The 23,655-nt window shown below is 38.2% G+C and overlaps 1 protein-coding gene across 1 annotated transcript; it reads left to right on the top strand.

Moving 5' to 3' along the window:
* The first annotated feature begins 580 nt into the window (after window positions 1–580).
* Pex1 (Peroxin 1) lies at window positions 581–20,213 on the top strand. Its single transcript, XM_053750388.2, has 14 exons — window positions 581–870; window positions 1,178–1,396; window positions 2,007–3,111; window positions 3,304–3,395; window positions 3,883–4,031; window positions 4,742–4,895; window positions 5,661–5,829; window positions 6,276–6,424; window positions 7,164–7,351; window positions 8,903–8,962; window positions 10,152–10,338; window positions 12,544–12,702; window positions 18,225–18,343; window positions 18,960–20,213. Exons 1-14 carry the CDS (start codon window positions 778–780, stop codon window positions 19,045–19,047), a joined length of 2,931 nt encoding a protein of 976 aa, XP_053606363.1. The 5' UTR covers window positions 581–777; the 3' UTR covers window positions 19,048–20,213.
* Window positions 20,214–23,655: the final 3,442 nt, after the last annotated feature.

Here is a 23,655-nt window from a genome sequence, read left to right as displayed (position 1 = left end):
TATCATTGAGTTATTACTTACTTTTAGTTAAAGTTAAAGTAAGAGTTCAAAAATGAAAAAGGCTAAACTTAGGTTTAGTCAAACATTAGCAGCCTACACCAAACCGTAGCCAACTAAGACCGGCTGCACCTAGGTGTAGCTAGCTAAAACTAAAGTATGTAAAATGTAATAAATAAAATAAATACACAGATATAGGATTAAAAGTAATTTTCTTAATCCGTGGCTTGTGGTGGAACATTACATTATGTAATGTGTTTATATCTGAGATTTATACATACCATGGAATTTAAAGGTACTCCTACAATACTAATACAATAATAATTTGCAATACCTGTAGAAGGTGACTATGTTATAAGTAACTATATAATAATTTTAAGACCAGAATTGTACACTTAGTGGGCAAATAAATGAATATGAATCTTCAATGTAATGTTTTTATATCTGATATGAACAATAAAGCACGGAAGTATTCTGTGAATGAAACACGAATGATACCACGGAATGAAACGTACTTTGGTCATCTTTTTTTCTTTCCCTGTATTTTGGCATCTTTTGACATTGGTTTGACACTGACATTGGTTGAATTATATTGTTGATATAAATAATCAGACAATGAAAATGAAATTGTGATTGTGATTACAAGTTTTCAATACAACAATAGTATAATTAATTAAACATTCACAGGAATGTGAATAAAACAAACCCTTTAGAGCAGTAGTCGTTGTTCAATTTAGTGTTTGGAGATCTATATAAGTTATCTGATACATTTATTTCATCATGTTAGGTGGTACACGGCTGAAGGTGGTTTACACACATGAAAAATCATGCTTCGTTTATATCAGTCCAAAGTACAGCACCAATAATGAACAGGTAAATAGTAAGAAATGCCAGTAACAGTGGAAAATTAGGCATCGTAATTTATTTACTAAAAATATCTTGCAAAATGGTTTGAGGTTACTTTTGTTTAGATTTTCTACTTTCTATAGTCTGAGCTTCTTAGTTTCTTCCTGAGCCATTTTCGGCTGTCTTATTCTAAGGAACCACACTTCTCTTAACTAATATTTTTAGCTATATGTTCCACTGTATGCTGGGGAAAAACTTATTTCTCTCAGTTCTGTCTCATGTAACTTAATAATATCTAAGTAATTTAATAAAATTAAAATATACTTTATTCCAGACACAATGCATTCAACTTATAGCAGGAGAAATTCAAACACTCCTCTGGGTGGTGTACAGCAATAACGTTCCAGAAGGTCAGTTGGCAGTGAACCCGGTGTTCAGTCAGCTGATTGGGTTGGAGGAGGGGCTGGACGTGTTTGTGTCCCCATATGGAGACATCAGAGTTCTGGAGGAACTGTTCATTGAGACTGAAAGCCCTGATGACCAACAAATACTGGTATGACATATTTCTCACTTACCTTCAATCATGAAAAAAAAAATAATTAATTACTTTACCTCTAGTGGCAACATCACTGCTAAATGGAACTTGTTAAGCTGAGAAAAACACTGTGGGTTGCATAATTATTATTATTATTACAACTATGTGTATTATACTTAAGCTCTATTATGTAACTGTTTGTTTTTCCGAAATAAATTAAAATAAAAAAATAAAATGATTTTGGTTTACCATATAGGTTTAAAACATTAATATTAGATTTTATCTGACTGACTTTTCTCAACGATGATTCCAGTATTATCATAAATGAAAAAGTTTGTGAGTGTATAAGGATGTATATCAATCATAAAAATCTACCAAGTGTGGATTTTGCTGAAATTTAGTATACACTGGATTACAGTGATGTAGAAGTGTGTGTGGTATGTTACCCCTTTTTAGTTCCCATTAGGCTGATCGGATTGGATTATTATCTCCAGGATGAAAAGGGTTAATTTTGTGTTATAAGATACATATAAGTATGTATTGCGGTTGTACATTGCTTCCAATAAACATGAGGAATAAAATTGTGTCATAAATTAAATTTTTATACTTAGTTATTTTTTTCTTTAAGGAATATAATGTAGAGCTGTTACAGTTGAGGCTTTTGGATCATCTAAGGGTAGTAGTAGCAAACCAGAAGGCCATTGTGTGGATATCTTCATCACTACCTGTAATTTTCACACCAAAGCAGACAGGTCTTCTGGTCACACACAGCAGAGTGGTCGTGAAAATCGATCCGTTTGACAGCTTCCATGGCTTAACACAAAATACCTCCGCAAATGTGCCTGAAAGTAATGAGAAATTTAAAAATATAGGTTTAATAAACAAAGGCCTACTTCGGCCACACTTAAACACACCAGACAGACTAGTTTTAAGAGCAATACCAATAGACAGTGACGGGAAACGCAATTTAATACATCCATACATAGTTTTTATACATGAAGACCAATTGGCAGAGAAATATAAGAAACTAACTGCTGTACTGGCAACTATGAAGAACATTCCTTCTTTGATACAGGATAGTGAAGACGATAGTGAGAGTAATAATAATCAAATTGATGATCTGTGTGTGGAAATAGTGCCTATAGATAGTGTGGTATTCAGAAGTTTGTGCCATGAAGTGTATCACAAAAATATTCATACAGTACTTATACCAAAGTCATTGAACACAATTATTCATATAGAAAACGGAACTAGAATTATCTTTACAATAATCGGAGATAATGTAAATCAGCCGGAACATATAGATTTAATAACATATTCAGACCAAATACAGACTGAAATCGATGTCATAGACAAATTTAAAAGCTGTGTAATAGACAACACACATTCGGGGAAAAAGTTTCTTATAAATCATGGTATAGTAAAGCAGAATACACAAATAAGTTGTGGATTCTTGCAATTGAATTTGAAGCCGGACAACTTGAAATATACAATGTTGAATAGTGAATCGTTCAGACATTGCACTTTGTCGGCAAAATGTTTGAGTGACTCGGACTTGGTGCTTCCTAAGCTGCCGGTGTCGAAACTGGAGTATGATTATAAGAATTACTGCCGAAGCATGGTGTCAATGGAATGTTTGCTCCATAAGGTTATGTTGAATATATATTTTGAAATACATAGAGAGGCTAGTTTCAAAGGTGCTTCGGAAATTAAGAGCAATGTCTTAATAACAGGTGAGGGACTAAAAATAAACAATATATGTATTAACTATTTTGCTCTATTGAGGATGTGTCATTTGAAATTAAAAAATCGAAACAATACTTATTTCAACTATAACTTTATTGAATAAGATGTTTCTTATTTTTAAGATTGTATTGTGGATATTTTTGTTATTTTATCAAGCCATATATAATATAATTTTTCAGGTAAAAGTGGCACTGGAAAATCATCCCTCTGCCACATAATCCAAAAGGAACTCACCGTTTGGTCTCATATCCTCCACTGCAGATCCCTAAAGGTGCGTCTTTTTTATTGCATTTAAAATGTCGCATTATGTCTCTTGCGTCAAGATATTTTTCAATGCTACGAGTTATTTGTAAAATATATATATATAGTTATTTTTTAATTAATTTATGTTGTACAGATTAAAAAGTAAACAATAGACTATGCCATAGGGCATTCTCTGCCAATCAAATTTTAGATAAATGAATAAGATAAGTGCTGTTAGCTGGCGCGGGGCGCCCATTCGGCTAGAAGACCGTGGCAACATGCCTTATTGTTACACCATCGATGAGGGCATTATTATGTATGCATAGTAAAGGCGTAGTGCAACTATACTATTTGCGCTTCACCATCGAATCGGTTCGCAGTGAGACGCAGTCAACCAATCGCAGTGCGCCATTGTGACGCAACGACAATCACACCGCAATGTGATAGGTTCACAATGGCGCACTGTGAATAGTATATAGCATAGTGTAATGTAAACCTGCCCTTTGTCTCGAAAGGGCCGCAAAGACATCCCGGAGGTGTTGGGCAAAGCGCTGCTGCTGTGCCAGGAGCGGAGCCCGGCCGTGCTCCTCTGTGACGACGTGGACGCGCTCGTGCCGGCCTCTGTCGACGGCGCCTCGCCGCAGGACGTGGCTTATTATCAGAGGTGGGAATTATTCTGGATTGTACATGTGTGACTTAGCTTTTTCTTTAAAGGTCTTCACCTATATTCAAACTTTCAGGTCTCACATATATTAAAAATGCGAAAATCTATCACGTTGTCACGGTTAAACCAGATGTAGGATTTCTTCAAGGTTCTGTTTGTAAATATGCATCAAATGCATCAAAATTGGCCCAGCAGATTTAACCGTGAAAGCGTGACGGATTTTCTCATTTTTAATAGTTGCGAGATGAGAAAGTTTGTGGGCCGATTCGGATAGTTAACTAGCGGCCCGTCCTGACTTCGTTCGCATAAGATCATAATAATTGTACACCAGAACCTTCCTCGGCAATTACACTATCTATTTGTGAAAATGGTACAACCGTACCGTAATGTAGTTAGTTTTCATACAGACAGACGCGATAGGGGCAGTACTTTTTATACTAGATGTTGCCCGGGGCTTCGCTCCCGTAGGAATTTTGATGTAAAATATATAGCATATAGCAATTTTGGATAATGTACCTTTCTGATGGTGAAAGAATTTTTGAAATCGGTTCGGTAGTTTCGGAGATTACCCGCCTCGAACATACAAACTCACAAACGCTTACCTCTTTATAATAATAGTATTTATAAGGCTGACCAAACATAGGCACATAGTAAAGCTGCCGCCATTCACGCTAATGTCCTAAAAAATAAATAATATCTATCCTCCTCAGACTAGCAGTGGTGATCAAGCATTTGCTGCAGACCTGCGCGGGCGTGTGCGTGGTGATGACGGCCATCAATTTGAACTCCCTACACCCCACCCTCAGTCGGTTTAGCGGGAAACCCCTGTTCACGGCACACTTTGATATCGCGGAAATTCCACAGGTAAGTTGGTTGGCGTTTGATTTCCGCCCTAAAATATGACTAGGTATATCCTAAGTGTTTATAAAGCTTTCGCGCTTTGAACACATAATTAAATTTTTATTGTTATTTTTATTTACTAGATGTTGTCCGGGGCTTCGCTCCCGGGGGAGTTTTGAGATAAAATATAGCCTATCATGGATAATTTACTTTTCTAATGGTCAAAGAATTTTTGAAATCGACACTGTAGTTTCGTAGATTACCGGCCTCAAACATAGAAACACACAAACGCTTACCTCTTTATAATAATAGTGTAGATTGGTTGACGAATAAATAGTATGAATATGAATTACGGGACTAAGCACGAAAATCTTTTTTTTCTCTTACTGGCAGTTACCACGACGATTGCATGGTCGTTGAAACGTCAGATACATTAAATAAAAAATGTTCGTGCTAAGTCCCTTGAATATATACGCAGTTATTCGCTCATCTTTCCATGGATTTCGTGCGAGGCGACTACTAGACGCATAGCCTTGACAGATGATAGGCAATAGCATTCCCAAAGATGGTTGACGTTTGGCAGGCGGCCGGTTGTGAAACCACATGATTCGGATCTACAACATTTTTAGATTTCACTATGAGCCCGGGCTTCGCTGCATCACAGCCCCGAATGAAACCGGAAAGCGTACATGAGAGAGATCAAAATATAAAAATAATTGAATTTACTTAAATTCAATTATGTAACTTTTGTTTAGAACAAAATACAAGATTTTCTTCCTTTTTTCCCAGGAGCAAAGAACAGAATTGTTTAGACACCTGATAAATGACAAGATCCGCGAAGAGTTCGAGGTGTTGGACGATGACGTCATCAGATTGTCTATGGACACGGCCGGCTGCACCGTCAGAGACATCGTAGACTACTTCAACAAGAAGATCTTCAAAGCTGTCAAAAAGAAAAGTGAGTAGGCAAGCTAAGAATTTAAACGATTGTATTTCTTAAAAACACACAATTTTTTGACATGTATTAATCTGCCTAAAGGCATCTGACGTTACTTTTTTACTACTATCCACCCCCCCCCCCCACTTGAGCCATTTTGGCTCCAAAATAATGATATTATAAGAAATTACATGTTGTATTTTTTTTATTGACGACCTCGGTGGCGCATTGGTAAAGTTCTTGCCACTGAACCGAGAGGTCCCGGGTTCGATCCCCGGTCGGGTCATGATGGAAAATGATCTTTTTCTGATTGGCCCGGGTCTTGGATGTTTATCTATATATGTATTTGTTATAAAATATAGTATCGTTGAGTTAGTATCCCATGACACAAGTCTCGAACTTACTTTGGGGCTAGCTCGATCTGTGTGATTTGTCCTAATATATTTATTTATTATTATTTATAACAGAAGCGAATCCTGATGTTATTAAGCCGAGACTTGTAGAAGAAACTTCCAAAGATGAAGAAAAAACCAACGCTTTTGATATCTGGGGCCCCGTCGGCGGGTTACATGAGGTCAAGCGGGAACTCACCGAGTGCTTATTCTGGCCTCTTTTGGTAAGCAACTGTTTTTCCGATTGGATATTGAACCTTATGTATCGGTGATAAGACTCACAGTGACGAAGAGAACCTTTCCTCTTAGCGTGTTTCCCGGTTGCATGCAAGGCTGTGACGCCGCGAAGTTCGAAGTCACTGTAAAAAAATTAACTTTAAATTGTGAAGACTCGGCTGTAATTTTAGAACCGACGTCAACCCACCTTGGGTATACTATTGCTGCCTATCAACTGTCAAGGTCGTCATTAAGTTAGTCGTGGTTATGACAAAAGCTCCACGTGATATCTGTCTCAATGGATATCTATAGTAATTCAAAGAACAAACGCAGCAAGCGTGATGGGTACTCTTGAGCCGGCGTGGGAATTTTGATTATTTTTATTTAATTTTAAGTGTATTTTATATTAATTTAACTTTAATGTAAAATAAAACTGTATTATATATGATAACTATATTGTATGTGTATGTAACTATATTATTTATGAAGAGGTAAGCGTTTGTGAGTTTGTATGTTTGAGGCGGGTAATCTCCGAAACTACCGAAACAATTTCAAAAATTATTTCACCATTATATAGGTACATTATCCAAGATTGCTATAGGCTATGTTTTATCTCCAAAATTCCCACGGGAGCGAAGCCGCGGGCAACATCTATTAACTATATTATATCCACAGAATAATATACAGTGGTTCAACTCTACACGATGACAAATATGACAACGTTATATCTGTTTCTTTCCCGCACAGTACCCCGCGCTATTCCCGTCTCAGTCTTGCGGGATTCTGCTCTATGGCCCACCTGGTACGGGCAAGTCTCACATCGGTTCGTGCTTGGCCAAACTCACCAATATGAACATGATAACAGTGAAAGGGCCGGAGTTATTGTCCAAGTATATTGGGCAGAGCGAGAAGGCTGTTAGAGATGTTTTTGACCAGTAAGACATCGTTACATATTATAAAACTTTTTATGTTTTCACCCGAGCGAAGCCGGGACGGAAAGCTAGTTTTTTTTTTTTAATAAATGGATTTGATATACATGTCACACACAAGAAATGATAATAGAGAATAGTAGATAAAATTATGATAGACAGGGGCATGGGTTCAATTTTTCTTTTTGGAAGGCAGTTGCTTACGACGATTGGGTAACGAAATATTTTAAAAATATTGCGTTGTTGCGTCCCTATTGCTAATGTCTGTCTGGCTGTAAGAAAGCAATAAACTCGAAAACTCGATTTTTGTACGTTCATCACCAAAATGTAGTGTGATTTCAGGGGATTATTCAGGCGTATAATCTATCATGGTCTTACCCGAAGGAAGCCGAGACGTGCCGTTAGTTCAAATTAAAATGATTCCATCAATAAAATACTCGTGGAAATTTACATGTGAATTGAATGAAAAGATCGGATATTTTACCGGCCGCCCGCTCCGGCTTCTCTCCGGTAAAACCATAATAAAAAGTAGCCTGTCACCCCTGAAGGTTTCACCTAACTCTGTGCCAAATTTCATCAAAATCAGCCCAGTAGTTTTTGAGTTTATTCATTACAAACAAAAATAGAAATCTTTTCTCTTTAATAATATTAGTATGGATAAAATAAATCGACATTAAAAATCCAGACAGAGTAACATAAATAAATACCAAAACAGAGAGAACACACACTATTGTGTGTTACACACATGTTTCCAAACACATGTTCGTGTAAATATCTACATTACAAAAAATAATGTTTATTTATTTGTTTATTTATGTCATTGTCCTACTCATATTATAACTGCGAAAGTTTGTGATGATGTATGTATGTATGTATGTATGTATGTATGTATGTATGTATGTATGTATGTATGTATGTATGTATGTATGTATGTTTCGTTGTTTGTTTGTTACCCTTTCAAGCAAAATCTACTGGACCGAACCGAAATTTGGTACACGGGTAGAATATAACCTTGAATAACACACAGGTTACTTTTTGTCCCGAAATTTCCACGGGAGCGAAGCCCATGGGCGCAGCTAGTATGACATAATATGTATTTTTTTTTGTCGAGGCTTCAGTTGCTTGGTGCGACTATGCCAGCCTCATGGGGAAATTCCATTTTATTTGGTATTATGTCTGCCTTTGCGTCATCACCCCTCTCCAGAATGTATAAATACATCTGGCCTCCCGAGACAACGGTTTGTTCAACGTAATGTTGATCTCACCATCACCCAAACAGAGATCACGCAGGAGTTTATTTCTTAAGCTTGAGTACTGATCACATTCCAACAAAACATGAAGCAAATCTTCAGTTTTATTGCACGCATTACATGCATCCGAATGGGCTTTTTTAATAAGAAAATAAAACTTGTTAATTGGAACATGACCTGATCTCACTCGAAAAGCAGACACTAGAATCTCCCTACTGAGACTAGCACAGTCGAACCAGGGCACAGGGTTGGGAGAACCTTGGATAGTCGACATAATATGTATGTGACGTGATTTTATTAATAACAGGGCGGACAGTAAGAAGCCGTGTATATTATTCTTCGATGAGTTTGACAGCCTTGCGCCCAAGTAAGTGACATTATTATAAGTAGTGCCTAAATGTGAATTGTTAACAATATGCCTTACCTGGTGTCTGCTATACATTCTCTTCTCTTCATAATCGTATTCCTCATGACTGAGGGACGTGGTAATTACGATAATTGGAATGAAACAAACAACTACTTTTAGCACTATTAATGGAGTGCTTTGTCATTTTTTCAAAATTAAAAAAAAAAAAATTGTAAGAAACAATAATGGTAAGCCGATCTGGCATGATAGGGACCGATACTGTTCAAATGAGTTTCTTTCGGCATTTCTTCTCAGCAGTGGTCGTTCCGAAATGCCAGTAGTTTGTAGCTCGTGAGAAATAACTATAAATATAAAAATTGACGAGAAAAAGTGCCTGTGAAGGTCTAATTTCTGAATAAATTATTTGAATTTGAATTTCAATTGCCTTCTCAGTTTCACACACAATTTGATAATCGACCAAAGTGCTGGATGTTGTCTCACGATGTTTTCCTTCAGCGGAAGCATTCTTACTTGTTACTAGATTTATTATATATTACTAGATACTATATAACATACGTATCGTGGATATCGTACGTGGCGTCTTAGGGATAGACTGTTGCGTCGTGTGCTCGTAGACTTATTAACCTTTATTTAAAATTAATAACAGCTTATATGCTAACAAAATAAACAATTAATAAAATCTTGGTTGCACGTTTGTTTGTACGTGAGATGCTTAATTAACATTTTATAATTTACTAGCCTTCGTCCGCACGAGTTATTCTGCGAAAGCGGAACACAAACTCTCACCCCCATTATAGTCAATTGAGGGTTGATTGAATCAAAACCTATCCTACGTTTGAACGGGAGTTTTTAACTATTTGTACACAATATTTCATCAAAATCTGTCCAGCGGTTTAGCTGTGAAAGCGAAACAGACATTTATAATATTAGATTTCCTATAATCATCTCACGCACAGTAATATGAAGTTATCTATACTATATTATTATAAAAAGGTAAGCGCTTATGAGTTTGTATCTTTAAGACGTGTAATCTCCGAAACTACCGAACCGATTTCGAAAATTCTTTCACCATTACAAAGCTACGTTACCCAAGATTGCTAAAGGCCATATTTTATCTCAAAATTCCAACGGGAGCGAAGCCCCGGGCGACATCTAGTACAAGATAAAGTTAAAAGGTTTCGTGTCTCAGACGAGGCCACGACTCGACGGGCGTGACCGATCGCGTGGTGAACCAGCTGCTGGCGCGACTGGACGGCGCGGAGGGCGGCGCGACTGGCGCCGTGCTGGCCGCCACCGCGCGCCCCGACCTGCTGGACCCCGCGCTGCTGCGCGCCGGCCGGCTGCACATACACGTCTACACACAAGTGCCGGATCTGGTAACTATAATATTTCTCTAAAGATCAAACATTATTTATTACAATACTTAGAGTTTGCCAGCTGACTACTACGCTTCATAGTAAAGGTAGGTTCAGCGCAGCGGTTCACACAAAGTCGATTTTCATTGATAAATTCTGGCAATTATTTTTGTATTATTTATATTTTGCCTATGCCGGGGTCATTGTACGCGAGAGCGAGAGAATACAATAAACTATGAATTGGAATAATTGAAATTTCAAACTACGTCCATAAATTCATTGATATTTTGGGATAAACGCAATGCTCAATAACTTTGGTGATGTATTAATAGGGTCTTATATTAAGGCTTTAATATTTATGGTTTATATGTAAAGATTATTTGTTTGTAATAACATGAGTTTAAATGTTTTACTATGTGGTGTTAATAAGGTGATGCATAATTGGACACTAGACCCACCGTCACATTTTGCACCAATTTTTTCCAAATTATTCTATGCTAGATAAAGGAATTTATTGCGAAGTATTATAGTTTTCCATTACACGATGTAGTCACGGTCGCAGTCTACTAAACCGAAAACGGTGACCACCAAAATCTTCATAATAGTAACTAATAAGCAAAAAAAAAAAAAAAGGTAAAAATGTGATATAGTGACTAAAAACTTTAATCATACATGTTTCACCTTTTTTCTTTTCTTCCTTGTGACGATCGGACTTCTTCGATAAAGCTTATTTTTGCCTGTGTTGTGTTAAATTTGTACTGTACTAGCTGCGCCGTGGGGTTTCGTTCCTGTGAGAATTTCAGGATAAAAAGCACCCTATGTGTATTTCAAGGTTATATTCTAACCGTGTATCAAATTTCTAAGCACTCTGTCCGTAAGATTTCGCATGAAAAATTTACAAACATACACACAAACTTTCCCATTTAAAATATTAGTAGGATTTAGTGAGAACTTCTCCGTGGTATAGTCACAGTTCAATGGGATTCATACAGTTCGATGACCTTACGATGAGGGCGAAACAGCCGCCTCGACAGTCAGTTTTGTCACAAAATATAAAAAATGTTATAAAATTAACATAATAGAAAAGTTTGAGAATTCTTCTTCTTATTAGCTCATTTCATCGAAAACATAGCCTTTATTCCTATATTTTTATAAAGCACCATGAATTTGATTTTGTTGTATAAAAATTTTATTTAGTTTGAATTAGCTTTGTATACTGTGTGAAATATATAGAAATTTCCCAAGTTAGACAATGATGACATAAACTAACGTAAGCCTACACCCGTGTGATAGAAAAATACTGTGAAAAGCTTGTAAATGACTTCTGTAGACTCTGAATCAAAAATCAAAATCAAATCAAAATCAAATCATTTATTCAGAAATTAGGCCTTCACAGGCACTTTTTCACGTCATATTCTAAATTAAATGATGTTTACCAAAGCTACAAACTACTAGCATTTCGGAACGACCACTGCTGAGAAGAAATGCCGAAAGAAACTCATTCAAACAGTGTTGGTCCTTATTATGCCAGAAGTAAAAAAATTATGTATAATTTTTTATCAGTAATATAACATGTAAGTACACAATAAAGTACATGGTCAAAAGGTATACTGAAACATATTATGATTGTGATCAAGTGCTGATGAAAGGAAAATATATATACTTATATATATATGTATAATTAACCAAACAAAAAAAACTTTTAATAAAAGATCGAGCTGACCAGTTCCCCCGGCAGCACCCGTTCACGAGTTGACGCGTGAGTCAGCCATCGCGAAGCTCAACCACAATAGAGGGAACTTCCCGACCCGATCCACGACGCCGCTACCGGTTTGACCATTTGAGTGTGCATGACATACTCGATCTCCATAATCTAACATAATAGATACCTATGTTACTTTCAGACATTTGAAGATCACAAATCACGTATATGTTTTACAAGTAAATGTCAAAATATATGTAATAAACATGTCAAGAAAATATATAAATCTGTAGACCATCATGCCGGGCTGCTACCCTGGAAGTCTCGGGTTCGGTTCCCGGTTAGGTCAAGATGGAAAATGATCTTATTCAGGTTGTCCTGGGTCTAATGTACATATTATAAAACATAGAATCGTTGAGTTTGTATCCCATAAAACAAGTCTCGAACTTGCTTTGGGGGCTAACTCAATCTGTGTGAATTGTTCATTTATTTGTATGACCTCATAAATGAGTTTATATTTACAGAATAGTCGCCACGAAGTCCTGATGACGCTATGCAAGAGCGTAGCAGTGTCCGATGAGGTGGACCTTCGGGAGCTATCGGCCCGGACCGAAGGCTTCACTCCGGCCGATCTCAAGTCCTTGCTGGTCACCGCTCAACTCGGCAGGCTGGAGAAACAATTGGTTAGTTAATCTTACTTCCTACTCTTCATCTTCACCTGTTACATGCTGAGCTGTGAAGCCCAGGGTTCGCCTAAAAAGAGTACAGACCCGTACTTCACCTCTCTGGGATCTCTGCCTGGATGAAGCACGGATTAAAGATTATTTATTTGCAAAAATATGAGTTTACATTTTTTTACAATGTGGTGTTAAAAGAAAAGCTTAATCCTACATGTTTCACCGACCACGGGTGTGCAAATTTAAATGGAGAGCATGCTGTCATCCCACAACACAAAATCGAATAGATAAAAGTAACTAAATTGTTATCTGAGCTTATCATTAAAAACATATTTACAGCTTGACCATAAAGAGTAGAAATTAATTAAAGTGAAACTAAAAATTTTCCATACAAAATTGTTGCCATACTTTAGCAATGTTGCCACACTTGAGCATTTTACGTCAAGAATGTGACAGCTACGAGAATTTAGTGCCCTCATTTTTTGCCATCTCTTTATGGTCAAGCTGTGTACATGATGGTATACTTACATGACCTGGAAAATAATCCTACCATGCTGCTGTGATAGCCGTTTGTGTATGTTTGAATTTGAAATTCGACCGTAGGAACCAAGGCGAACGCGGCTATGATAGTGTGATGTATGTAGGTTAGTTTATAATAAATGGTGGGGGGTAGTCTAAGTAGCTTGGTTGTGAGATGTCATTTTATAAACCAGTCCGGAATAAATGCTTGTTACGTACGCCCGTGTTTCAGTTAGCTCCGCGACACCGTTATCCCTCAGGACTATCGACCGCAATATCACATTGGCGAACGAGGATTAGTACCAATATTTACGCGTGCAGGTTAGACATCGCAATTATGTCGATTAGTAAAGTGCGGGAGTTCGACGTGAAGAACGGGGCGTGGTCGTCCTACGTGGACAGGCTCGAGATGTACTTTACAGTGAACAGTGTGAAAAATGAACTCAAAGTGCCTACTTTAATTGCGGTAATGGGTGACGAAGCTTACGAACTATTATCGAATCTAGCCAGCCCTAAGAAACCAGCGGAACTAAGCTACGAGTGTGCGGTCAGATTATTACGTAATCACCTCCAACCGACCCCGTCGGCACTGGCAGAGCGGTTCAGATTTCGGCAGAGAAGGCAAGCGGCGGACGAGAATGTGGCAAGCTACGTGGCGGAATTAAAAAAGTTGACACGCTATTGTAAGCTGGGGGACGGATTAAACGAAAACCTTCGGGATCAATTCGTGTGCGGCTTGAGGAGTGATCTCATCCGGCAGAGGTTATTTGCAGAGGATGACACGCTCACGTTTACTAACGCGGTGAAGTTAGCCAGCTCATTAGAAGCCGCGGAACGCGACGCAGCTGCGGTTGACGCGACAGGAGCCGCAAGCCGGGAGCTATCGGCGGATGTGCATGCTCTGGCGGTCAGCAGCGGCAAGCAGCGGCGGGAGCCACGGGCGGCGGGCCGAGCCGGGCGCGGTACACATGGAGGAGCGGGAGCGCAGCGGGCGGAGGTCGCCGGAGCGAACCTTAGCGGCAACAAGATTGCGAGGAGTGGCAGTCGGGATACACACAGTGGACAATGTTATAGCTGTGGGGGAGTGGGCCATTATCGGGAAGAGTGTCGATTTAACCAATACACCTGTAGCAAGTGCAAGCGGGTGGGGCACCTCAGGCGTGTGTGCCCGGACCAGAGGCAGGGGCGAAGAGCAGCTGTACACTATGCCGCAGGAGAGGAGGAGCCAGAGGACGAGAATCTGGACAGTTGCGGGGAGGATTTTCACCACTTATGCCTGAACGATTATAAGGCGGTGAGTGTGCCCGTTGTCATAGAAGGTCATACAATTTATATGGAAGTGGATACTGGTACGGCTGTATCCTGTATAAGCCGAGGAACTTATAATAAATATTTAAAACATTTAAAGATTGAGGCTAGCAACGTCATTTTAAACTTTTACGATGGTTCTAAGCTTAAGCCACTAGGTGTCATTAGACCAACTGTGAATTATAAGGGTGTTCATAATAATTTAGAGTTATTTATTATCGATGGAGGGACGACCTCACTGTTAGGACGGCAGTGGTTATCAGAATTAAAAATAAAGTTACCAATGTTTACAAATTGTAATAATATGATAGGTGCAGATAAGAGCCATATACAAATGGATCATGAGTTGAAAAAATTGTTCAACAGATATAAGGAATTATTCAGCGGAGGTTTGGGCACATACACGGGGGGCAAGGCGACTCTGAGGGTTCGGGAGAGCGCGGTACCGGTGTTCCACCGCGCGCGGCCGCTGCCGTACGCGCTGCGCGACCGCGTCGACGCGCAGCTCGATCAGATGCTGCGCGACGGCGTCATCGAGCCCGTCGACTGCTCCGAGTGGGCCTCACCTCTCGTACCGGTAAGCAAGGCTGATGGTTCCTTGAGAATTTGTGCTGACTACAAAGCTACAGTCAACCCGGCGCTTGTGGTAGACCGCTATCCGTTGCCAAAAGTAGACGATTTGCTGGTAAGGTTAAGTGGGTCACAGTTTTTCTCAAAAATTGATTTATCTCAGGCCTATAATCAGGTTTTGTTAGACGAAACGAAAAATCTCACCGTTGTGAATACCCATAGAGGTCTGTATAGGTATAATAGGCTGGTGTATGGCTTAGCATCCAGCGCCGGGATTTTTCAACGAATAATGTGTAATTTATTAAATAATATCCCTAACGTCGAAGTATTTTTAGATGACGTCATAATAGGGGGCCAAACTAAAAGGGATCACTTGCAAGCTGTTGAAGCTGTATTTAGTAGGTTGCATAAATATGGACTAAAGTTAAAAAGTAATAAATGCGTATTTTTAGTTAACGAAGTACGTTATTTAGGTTATATTTTAAATAGGGATGGTATAAGAACGGATCCAGAAAAAATTCAAGCCATTACCAAAATACCTCGACCAAGCTGTGTAACAGAGCTGCGTTCGTTTTTAGGTTTAGTAAATTTTTACGCAAAGTTCGTTAAGAACATGAGCACAAAGTTAGTTCCCTTATACGAATTACTTAAAAAAGGTTGTACATGGAATTGGTCACAGCAGTGTGAACAAGCGTTCACAGAGGTTAAACGACTTTTGGTTAGCGCGGAAGTTTTGATGCACTATGATCCTAGTCTGCCGCTCATAGTGACCTGCGACGCGAGCGCGCGGGGCGTGGGGGGCGTGCTCTCGCAGCCGAGTAGGTGCGGCGGCCGCGAGCGCCCGGTTGCCTATGTATCGCGCACGCTCAACGATGCCGAGAGAAATTATTCTCAGATACATAGGGAAGCACTTGCTATTATATTTTCTGTTAATAAATTCCACCAATATTTGTACGGTCGTCGTTTTACCCTACGCACCGACCATAAGCCTTTGGTATCGATACTCGGACCACATACAGGGATACCTACCATGGTAGCTAGTCGGATGCAACGCTGGGCAATAATATTATCGGCTTATTCGTACGATATCGAGTACGTGCGCACCGACGAGAACGGAGCGGACGGGCTGTCGCGGCTACCTGTGGCCGCCGGCGGTAAACAGATGAGTCATGCGTCTAGTAATGCACCGGCGCCCGAGCAAACGTATTTACATTTTATTCAACAGGAACTATTGTTAGACTATAATGTTATTAAAAGTAAAACGTCGCGTAATCCGCTTCTCGCTAAAGTTTTGAGTTATTTACGAGACGGATGGCCGTCGGATTGTGAGATTATGAGTATGAAGCCGTATTTTAATCGTAAAGACGGGTTATACGAAGAGTTAGGGTGCGTTATGTGGGGTCATAGGCTGGTAGTACCGGACGAGTGTAGGGAGAGGGTACTACGCATGATTCACGAACCCCATATGGGAATAGTAAAATCGAAAGCTTTAGCTCGCAGTTATGTGTGGTGGCCGGGGGTGGACGAGGACGTGGAGCGGTTGTGTCGGGAGTGCGCGGTGTGTGCCTCGCAGGCGGACGCGCCGCCGCGCCAGACCCCGCGAATGTGGCCCTGGCCAAACCGGCCCTGGTCTAGAGTTCACTTAGATTTCCTAGGACCAATTTTTGGCAAAACTTACCTGGTTTTAGTCGACGCCATGTCTAAATGGATAGAAGTTTGTCAGGTTTCTAGCACAGCGGCAACTGGGACTATAGGAAAGATTAGCGAATTATTCAGTAGATGGGGTTTACCTAAACAGATAGTTACAGACAACGGACCGCCGTTTTTTAGCGCGGAATTCGCTAATTTTGTGAGTAGCCAGGGTATTGAGCACATATTTTCGCCACCGTACCATCCGGCTTCAAACGGTTTAGCGGAAAATGCTGTAAAATCGTTAAAAAGAGTTATTAAAAAAGCTAGTGCGGAGAAACAAGACATAGATAAAGCCTTGTGTACGTTTTTGTTGCATTATAGGAATACTGAGCACTCGACAACTGGGGAAAGCCCGGCTATGTTGTTACTAGGCAGACGGTTACGTACAAAATTAGATGCACTGAAACCGAATAGGGAGGGTAAAGTCAGGGAAGCGCAGCAACGTCAAAAGGTAGCGGCAAAAGGAAGTAATAGGGAGCTTAGGCCAAATGAAACCGTATGGTATAGGCAGTACTTAAAGTCACAGAAGTGGGCATCGGGCCAGGTGGCCGAGTGCGTCGGGCCTAGTAACTATAAGATCAGGGATAAGCATGGGGAGGTCTTACATAGGCATATCGATCAACTGAGACGGAGGACGGGTGGACGTTCATCGCTCGCTTGCCCTGATACAGAATTTAATACCAGCCAAAACGAGTCTAGCACAAATTCTGAACCACAGATAGCCTTGCCGGATGCGGGGGATGCGGCCCAATCGGAGGAGATAAACGACGAAGCCGGGAAGGCTGAGACGCCCCTTAAAGGGTCGGTAGTCAGTGGGTTGAACAGGAGGGATGCTCCTGCGTCTCCCGAGTTCCAGGACGCCTTGCCAACTGTGACTACACCACCTCCTAGTCGTCCTGTACGACAGTGTAGGTTAAGGAAAATGTAATTAAGTTTAAGGGAAATTTTATGTTACTTTTATATTTTAGATTTAAGTTAGTTTAAATGTAGCAAAGGGGTTTTGTACGTAAGGGTTGATTGATGTGGGGGAATGTGATGTATGTAGGTTAGTTTATAATAAATGGTGGGGGGTAGTCTAAGTAGCTTGGTTGTGAGATGTCATTTTATAAACCAGTCCGGAATAAATGCTTGTTACGTACGCCCGTGTTTCAGTTAGCTCCGCGACACCGTTATCCCTCAGGACTATCGACCGCAATATCACAGATAGTACTGTGTCCGACATGGCTTCGAACCCTAAAGCCCAATACACACTTTCGCGGTCTAATTATACAGATGACAGATTCGGTATACATGGCTGGTTTTTAATTGCAGTAAATAAAAACACGCTTACAAATTACGCAATGTTCATGCATTCGCGTCATCATTTGTCCGAGTTCGGCGACAGTGTAGCGTAACAATGTATGGAGTACAATTGAATATAACCTTTATTTACATGACAGGTGGACAATGAAGACAAAAATTTAGAGTCGATAGTCGTGTACAAGGAGGATATAGAGAGTGCGCTGCAAGAAACGAAGCCATCCCTTTCTAAGGAGCAGATGCTGTTCTATGACACGATGTAAGTTTGTCCATCATTTTTACCCTGTATATCTTCCTATGCTTATTAACTATATCTATCCCAAATTTCATCAAAAACCCAAGCGATTTAGTCAAATTCAAATTCAAAATTCTTTATTCAATTTAGGATGATATACATCACTTATTGACGTCAAAAATTACTTAAACTAAGTCTACTGCCGGCTTCCAAAGCGCAGGTGAAGAAGAAGCGGCGCAACAAACTTCACCTCAGCCTTTTCTCCAAGGACGTCAATTAACAAATATAGGTCTTATACATATATTAAAAATTAGGAGGACGAATTTACATCATAAGCGATTTAGTCGTATTAAATTAGTAAATATGGAAGCATGGATGTGGTAACTTAAAATTACATTAAAGACTTAAAACTGTCGATTGAAAGATTTCAAAATATTGCTGTTGGGCTCAATGAACACATTCAACGAAAATTAGTCTGAACTATATAGTTAGTAGTTTTCGAGATATATCTCGAAATAGCTAAATTGTAAAATATACAACTATTTAGCAGTTTAACAAAAAACAAATACAACAAATACAACTTTGTCATAATATACGCTGTTTCGTGAGCCATAGATAATTTTTTTTTCTTTTGTCACAGATACAAAAGATTCAGAGGTGAGAATTTAACATCGGAGCAGAGGATGATGTCGGCCAAAATGCAAAAACAAAGAGTCACATTAGCTTAGATGAAGCATTTGTCAAATTGTGAAGAATTCGACGTACATTGCCGGTTTTCCATCGCTTTTATATAAATCACACATTAAAAGTAAGCAATGTATGTTGATTCGCGGTTACATCCGTCTCAGTTCGTCGATAGTGAGCAGAAACCAAAAAACCGGTTAAGTGTGAGTTGAACTCGCGTGAAGCGGGTTACGTACAGTTTATAGCATTCTTATAGGTTTTCCGGCAATAAGCAATGATGATAGTTCATTGCTTATTGCCGGAAAACCTATAAGATAATAATAATATTTTGTATTTTTTCAAAATTTGAAGCTTAGTAGTTACGGAGATCGAGGGGCGTCCCTAGCAACGTCAAGGGTGTCACGCGCGTGTACTCCATGAGTTTTTTATGACAGTATTATTGTAAAAAATATTTTTTTAATAAATACAACAGCGTGCAAATTTAAACCACCACTACCAACGATTTAAAGCGCCATCTATCATTTTTTTTTCGAATTAATTAATATATTTCTCAATTCATCCCCGAAAACCAACTTATATGAAACAAATGTTTATTTACTCTGCAAGTCTGTTTTGGTCATAGTAACACTGTCTTGCCATTTGGTCCAGTAGATTCCGAGAAAATTGGCTGTGACAGACGGACGGACCGACAGTCACACGAGTGACCCTATAATGGTTCGATTATTTCTTTGTTTTTTTTTAATGAAACTCCAAGCACGTCGGCAAATTAGCATTTTAATGTTTAGCATTTTACACAGATGGCGCTAGTGAGTCGTCTTTGTATATTTACAAGTTTTTATATTATAATGAACTGATTACAATATACACACATTGTATACAGATTTATCGATGACATAGTTAATTTAACGCCTAGCTTTTACTGAATAAAATTGGTGCCAGCCAAATCTCTGTCAGTGTCTGATATTGATTGGTATCGATGAAATTTGGTACACGGATAGAATATAACTTGGAATAACACATAGGGTACTTTTTATCCTGAAATTCCCACGGGAGCGAAGCCCCGAAGCGCAGCTAGTGTTTGAATAATTTCGTGAATTAATTAATATTTACATAGTAAATCAATATTTCATTTTAGTAGTTGTAGGATTTTAGAGGTAGGATTTGTTGAAACATTAGCTTAAATATACTGGTAATTTTAATAATTATAATTGATTATAATTAAAACAAGGGCTTACAAACTTATTAGTTTATAAGGGCACAATTTGAGAGGTTTATTTGTATATTTTGTTGCTATTTTTGTAAAAAAATATAATTTTATTTATTGTTGAATAAATTGCGTTTTTATTTTATTTTCGTGTTTAATTTCCTACAAATATAACACGATTTTTTTTTAATAGCTACATGTCCCAATGCTGTGATGACATACATAAATCCGATATTGTTATGAAATTTATTTTCATTCTACGTAAATTAAAAAAGTAATTATTAATTTTGAGGATTTGTATGTATTTTCTATGCTAAATAAATATTTTACAACCGAGAAATTATTGAAATGAGCCAAAGACTTATTTCTTATCGAGTGTGTTAGTTACTAATGTTAGAATTTATGGAAAAAAAATTGTATGGAAACTCAATGTATGTAATCACCTTAATTCAGTTTACCTGAAGTCATGATATGACTTTTACCACCACCGTCTATACCTATCAAGTAGCTAGTTAATCTTATTATACATTTCACATTAATGAACTAAATATTTAACCAGTGTGCAGGTTTCCTCACGATGTTTTCCTTCACCGGAACCATGTGGTGGTCTATGAAAACTACACACGAGTCAAGATTGGTGTGAAATTGTGTCATAAATATTCGAACCTTGGACCTTTCGATCACTGGTGGACATCTTAACCACTGGACCACCACCGCAGCTGATTAAATAATTACGTCGTGCCTATTATAATTATAACGTCACAAACTAACCTCCTTCGCGAGATTACTTAGCGTACTAATAATTAATTTGTGAAACATGTTTATCTAGAAGCGGTTCTAAGCTATGAAATATCACGCGATAAATTCCGCTTAATTCATTAGCAGCAGTTATGGCGTGTTAAGCTGCCAGACGTACAAACTTCACAAGATGTTTGCCGTAGATGCTTAATGCTGGATGTGACTGACATTAATGTGCATGTAACTCAATATTATACTTATAAGCACTTTACAAATTACAAATGTTTACACTTATTGATTGTACCACTACAGACAAACTGTCATGTTATTGTGGAACTTGCGTAAATTTAATATTTGTACTGTGCTTATCCATATTAGTATTATAAAGACAAGGTTTTGAGAGAAATAATATGACAAAAAAATTAAATAATATACACTATCTCTTCCAAGTCGCTGATTCGAATGTTGCTGCTTTTTCCTTGCTGCGATACAAAGTATTAAAACATAACTAATATTGATCCACGCCTGCGTCTGCGATAATATGCAGCAGCTATATATACACGGCTAAGAATGATAATGTACCTTTGTATATTATTTGCTAATCTGTGCAATAATTTTAAATAGGCAAGTATCTTTTCATATTATATATAACACTTTATTTTGAAAACAAACTATTCATTAATATTACTGTTATGTTGTATAACTAAATCCTTACATATTATAAATAGAAGTCTGTCTGTCTGTACGCGATGAACTCGAAAAACTACCGGACGGATTTTTGTACGGGTTTCACCAATAGATGTTCTGATTCCTGAGAAACATTTAAGGCAAGATTTTTTTTTTATTATCTCCCACTGTAAGCTGAGTAACTGGTTGCATTGACGTGTATCAAACACAGGCACATAGACAGGGATAACAAAATAAAAAATATTCTGATTGATGAAATTCTAATTAACCACTGAATTCTCCACAAGTTATCAGGATTTAGGTGAATTTATTATGGTTTTACGCGAGCGAAGAAAGGACGGGCGGCTAGTTAATAAATAAATGAAAGCTAAACGGTATTTCCAGTGACTAAATATCCGTGTGCCGCGGAATTCGCGGCGCGGCGCACCCGAATCGCCTCAATCTAAATTATTGGGCAACTTGGGAACTAATCTTAATCAAAATTCAACTGCACGCCCCAACTTTTTCAATAAAACAAGTTTATCTCGTGTGCGTTCTCATAACTACTTAACCGTGTTATTTATGTATACGTTTTAACTGTGATTATAAGCGGTTGTTTTAATTTAAATTAAATATATTTTACCATACCTACCTACGCATATGTAGCTAAATGTGCTGCAAATATGATTGCAGTACATAAATAAATAATTTAAATGTCACTATGTCTCTTGTCATAAAATGTCTTTATCAATAGCTAGATATTTATGACAAAAATGAAAAAAATAACTTACAATAAATTACTTTTCAAACGTTAATGATAATTGCAAGTTCATTTGTTAGACAAATTAAAAAAAAACCGTCTTTCAATATCAAATTCGCTACAACTTTTGAACGGCTGAACAGATTTTCATGAAACATGGTTAGGTTAGCCATGAACACTCGGGATAAAAATATCTATGACACAAAAAAAAAAACTATATGAAAATCGGTTCATACGTTTGGGAGCTACGATGCTACAGACAGATAGATAGACATGTTAAACTTATAACACCCCTCTTTTCGAGTCGGGGATTAAAAATATAGTAATAGCAAATTACACATAACTTTGTCAAGAAAGTTGTTGTTTGTGTTACATTCCACGTAATGACCACGATTCTCAGCCATGAGGAATACGACTATGAAGAGAGAATTTAACTTGTACTTATGTACATTTCACACGCAAGTTAATAATCAACCAGTGTACAGGTTTCCTCACCATGTTTTCCTTCACGGTAAGCAAGTGGTGGTCGATGAGAACTATATGAGTCAGATTGGTATACACTCATATGGCACGAGTGGGCTTCGAACCTGGGACCTTTATCCTCCGGCGTGCGTCCACCACCGCTTATTAGTTAAATTCTAAATAAGATAAAACGAAACTAATTATTCGATGAAACCTCGCCATATTCAATTAGCGTGAACACTGGTAAGTACAGTTATCGCTTCGCTGATGAGTTAACTTTTATCTCCTTCGGCTCACAGGAGATTGAATGGCGATATCATCTTGATGACTGCGGGGATTACCATTGATTTACTGCTCCAGTTGAGAATATCATCGCTCCCTGGTTGATTAACAAATGAGACTATTAATTACTGAGTTTTTTCTATATATGATTAGCGGCTTCGGTCGGGCAAAACCATAATCATATATATATATATATATATATATATATATATATATATATATATATATATAATCGTACCCAGAAATCACACCGCCTATTGGAGAAAACCGCATGAAAATCCGTGCAGGAGTTTTTGAGTTTATCGTAAACAGATAGACAGAAGAAGAATATAAGGATTAATAGGCTATTTGACAATGTATTATAATTGTAATAAAATGAGAAATAAAATAGCAATTTTGAAATAGATCAGGAAACAAAGTTACTATATTTATATATACTTTCTTTTCACTACGACGATACGATTAAAAGAGGTTAGTTTTCACTACGACGTTTACAAGAGATAAAGATTTTATGTATAAATGAGTCAGAATGTTATACAA

Source organism: Plodia interpunctella, chromosome 1, assembly GCF_027563975.2.
Source record: "Plodia interpunctella isolate USDA-ARS_2022_Savannah chromosome 1, ilPloInte3.2, whole genome shotgun sequence".
NCBI lineage: Eukaryota > Metazoa > Arthropoda > Insecta > Lepidoptera > Pyralidae > Plodia > Plodia interpunctella.
Note: the sequence above shows the minus strand (reverse complement) of the source record. Positions and strands in the feature narration are given on the sequence as shown.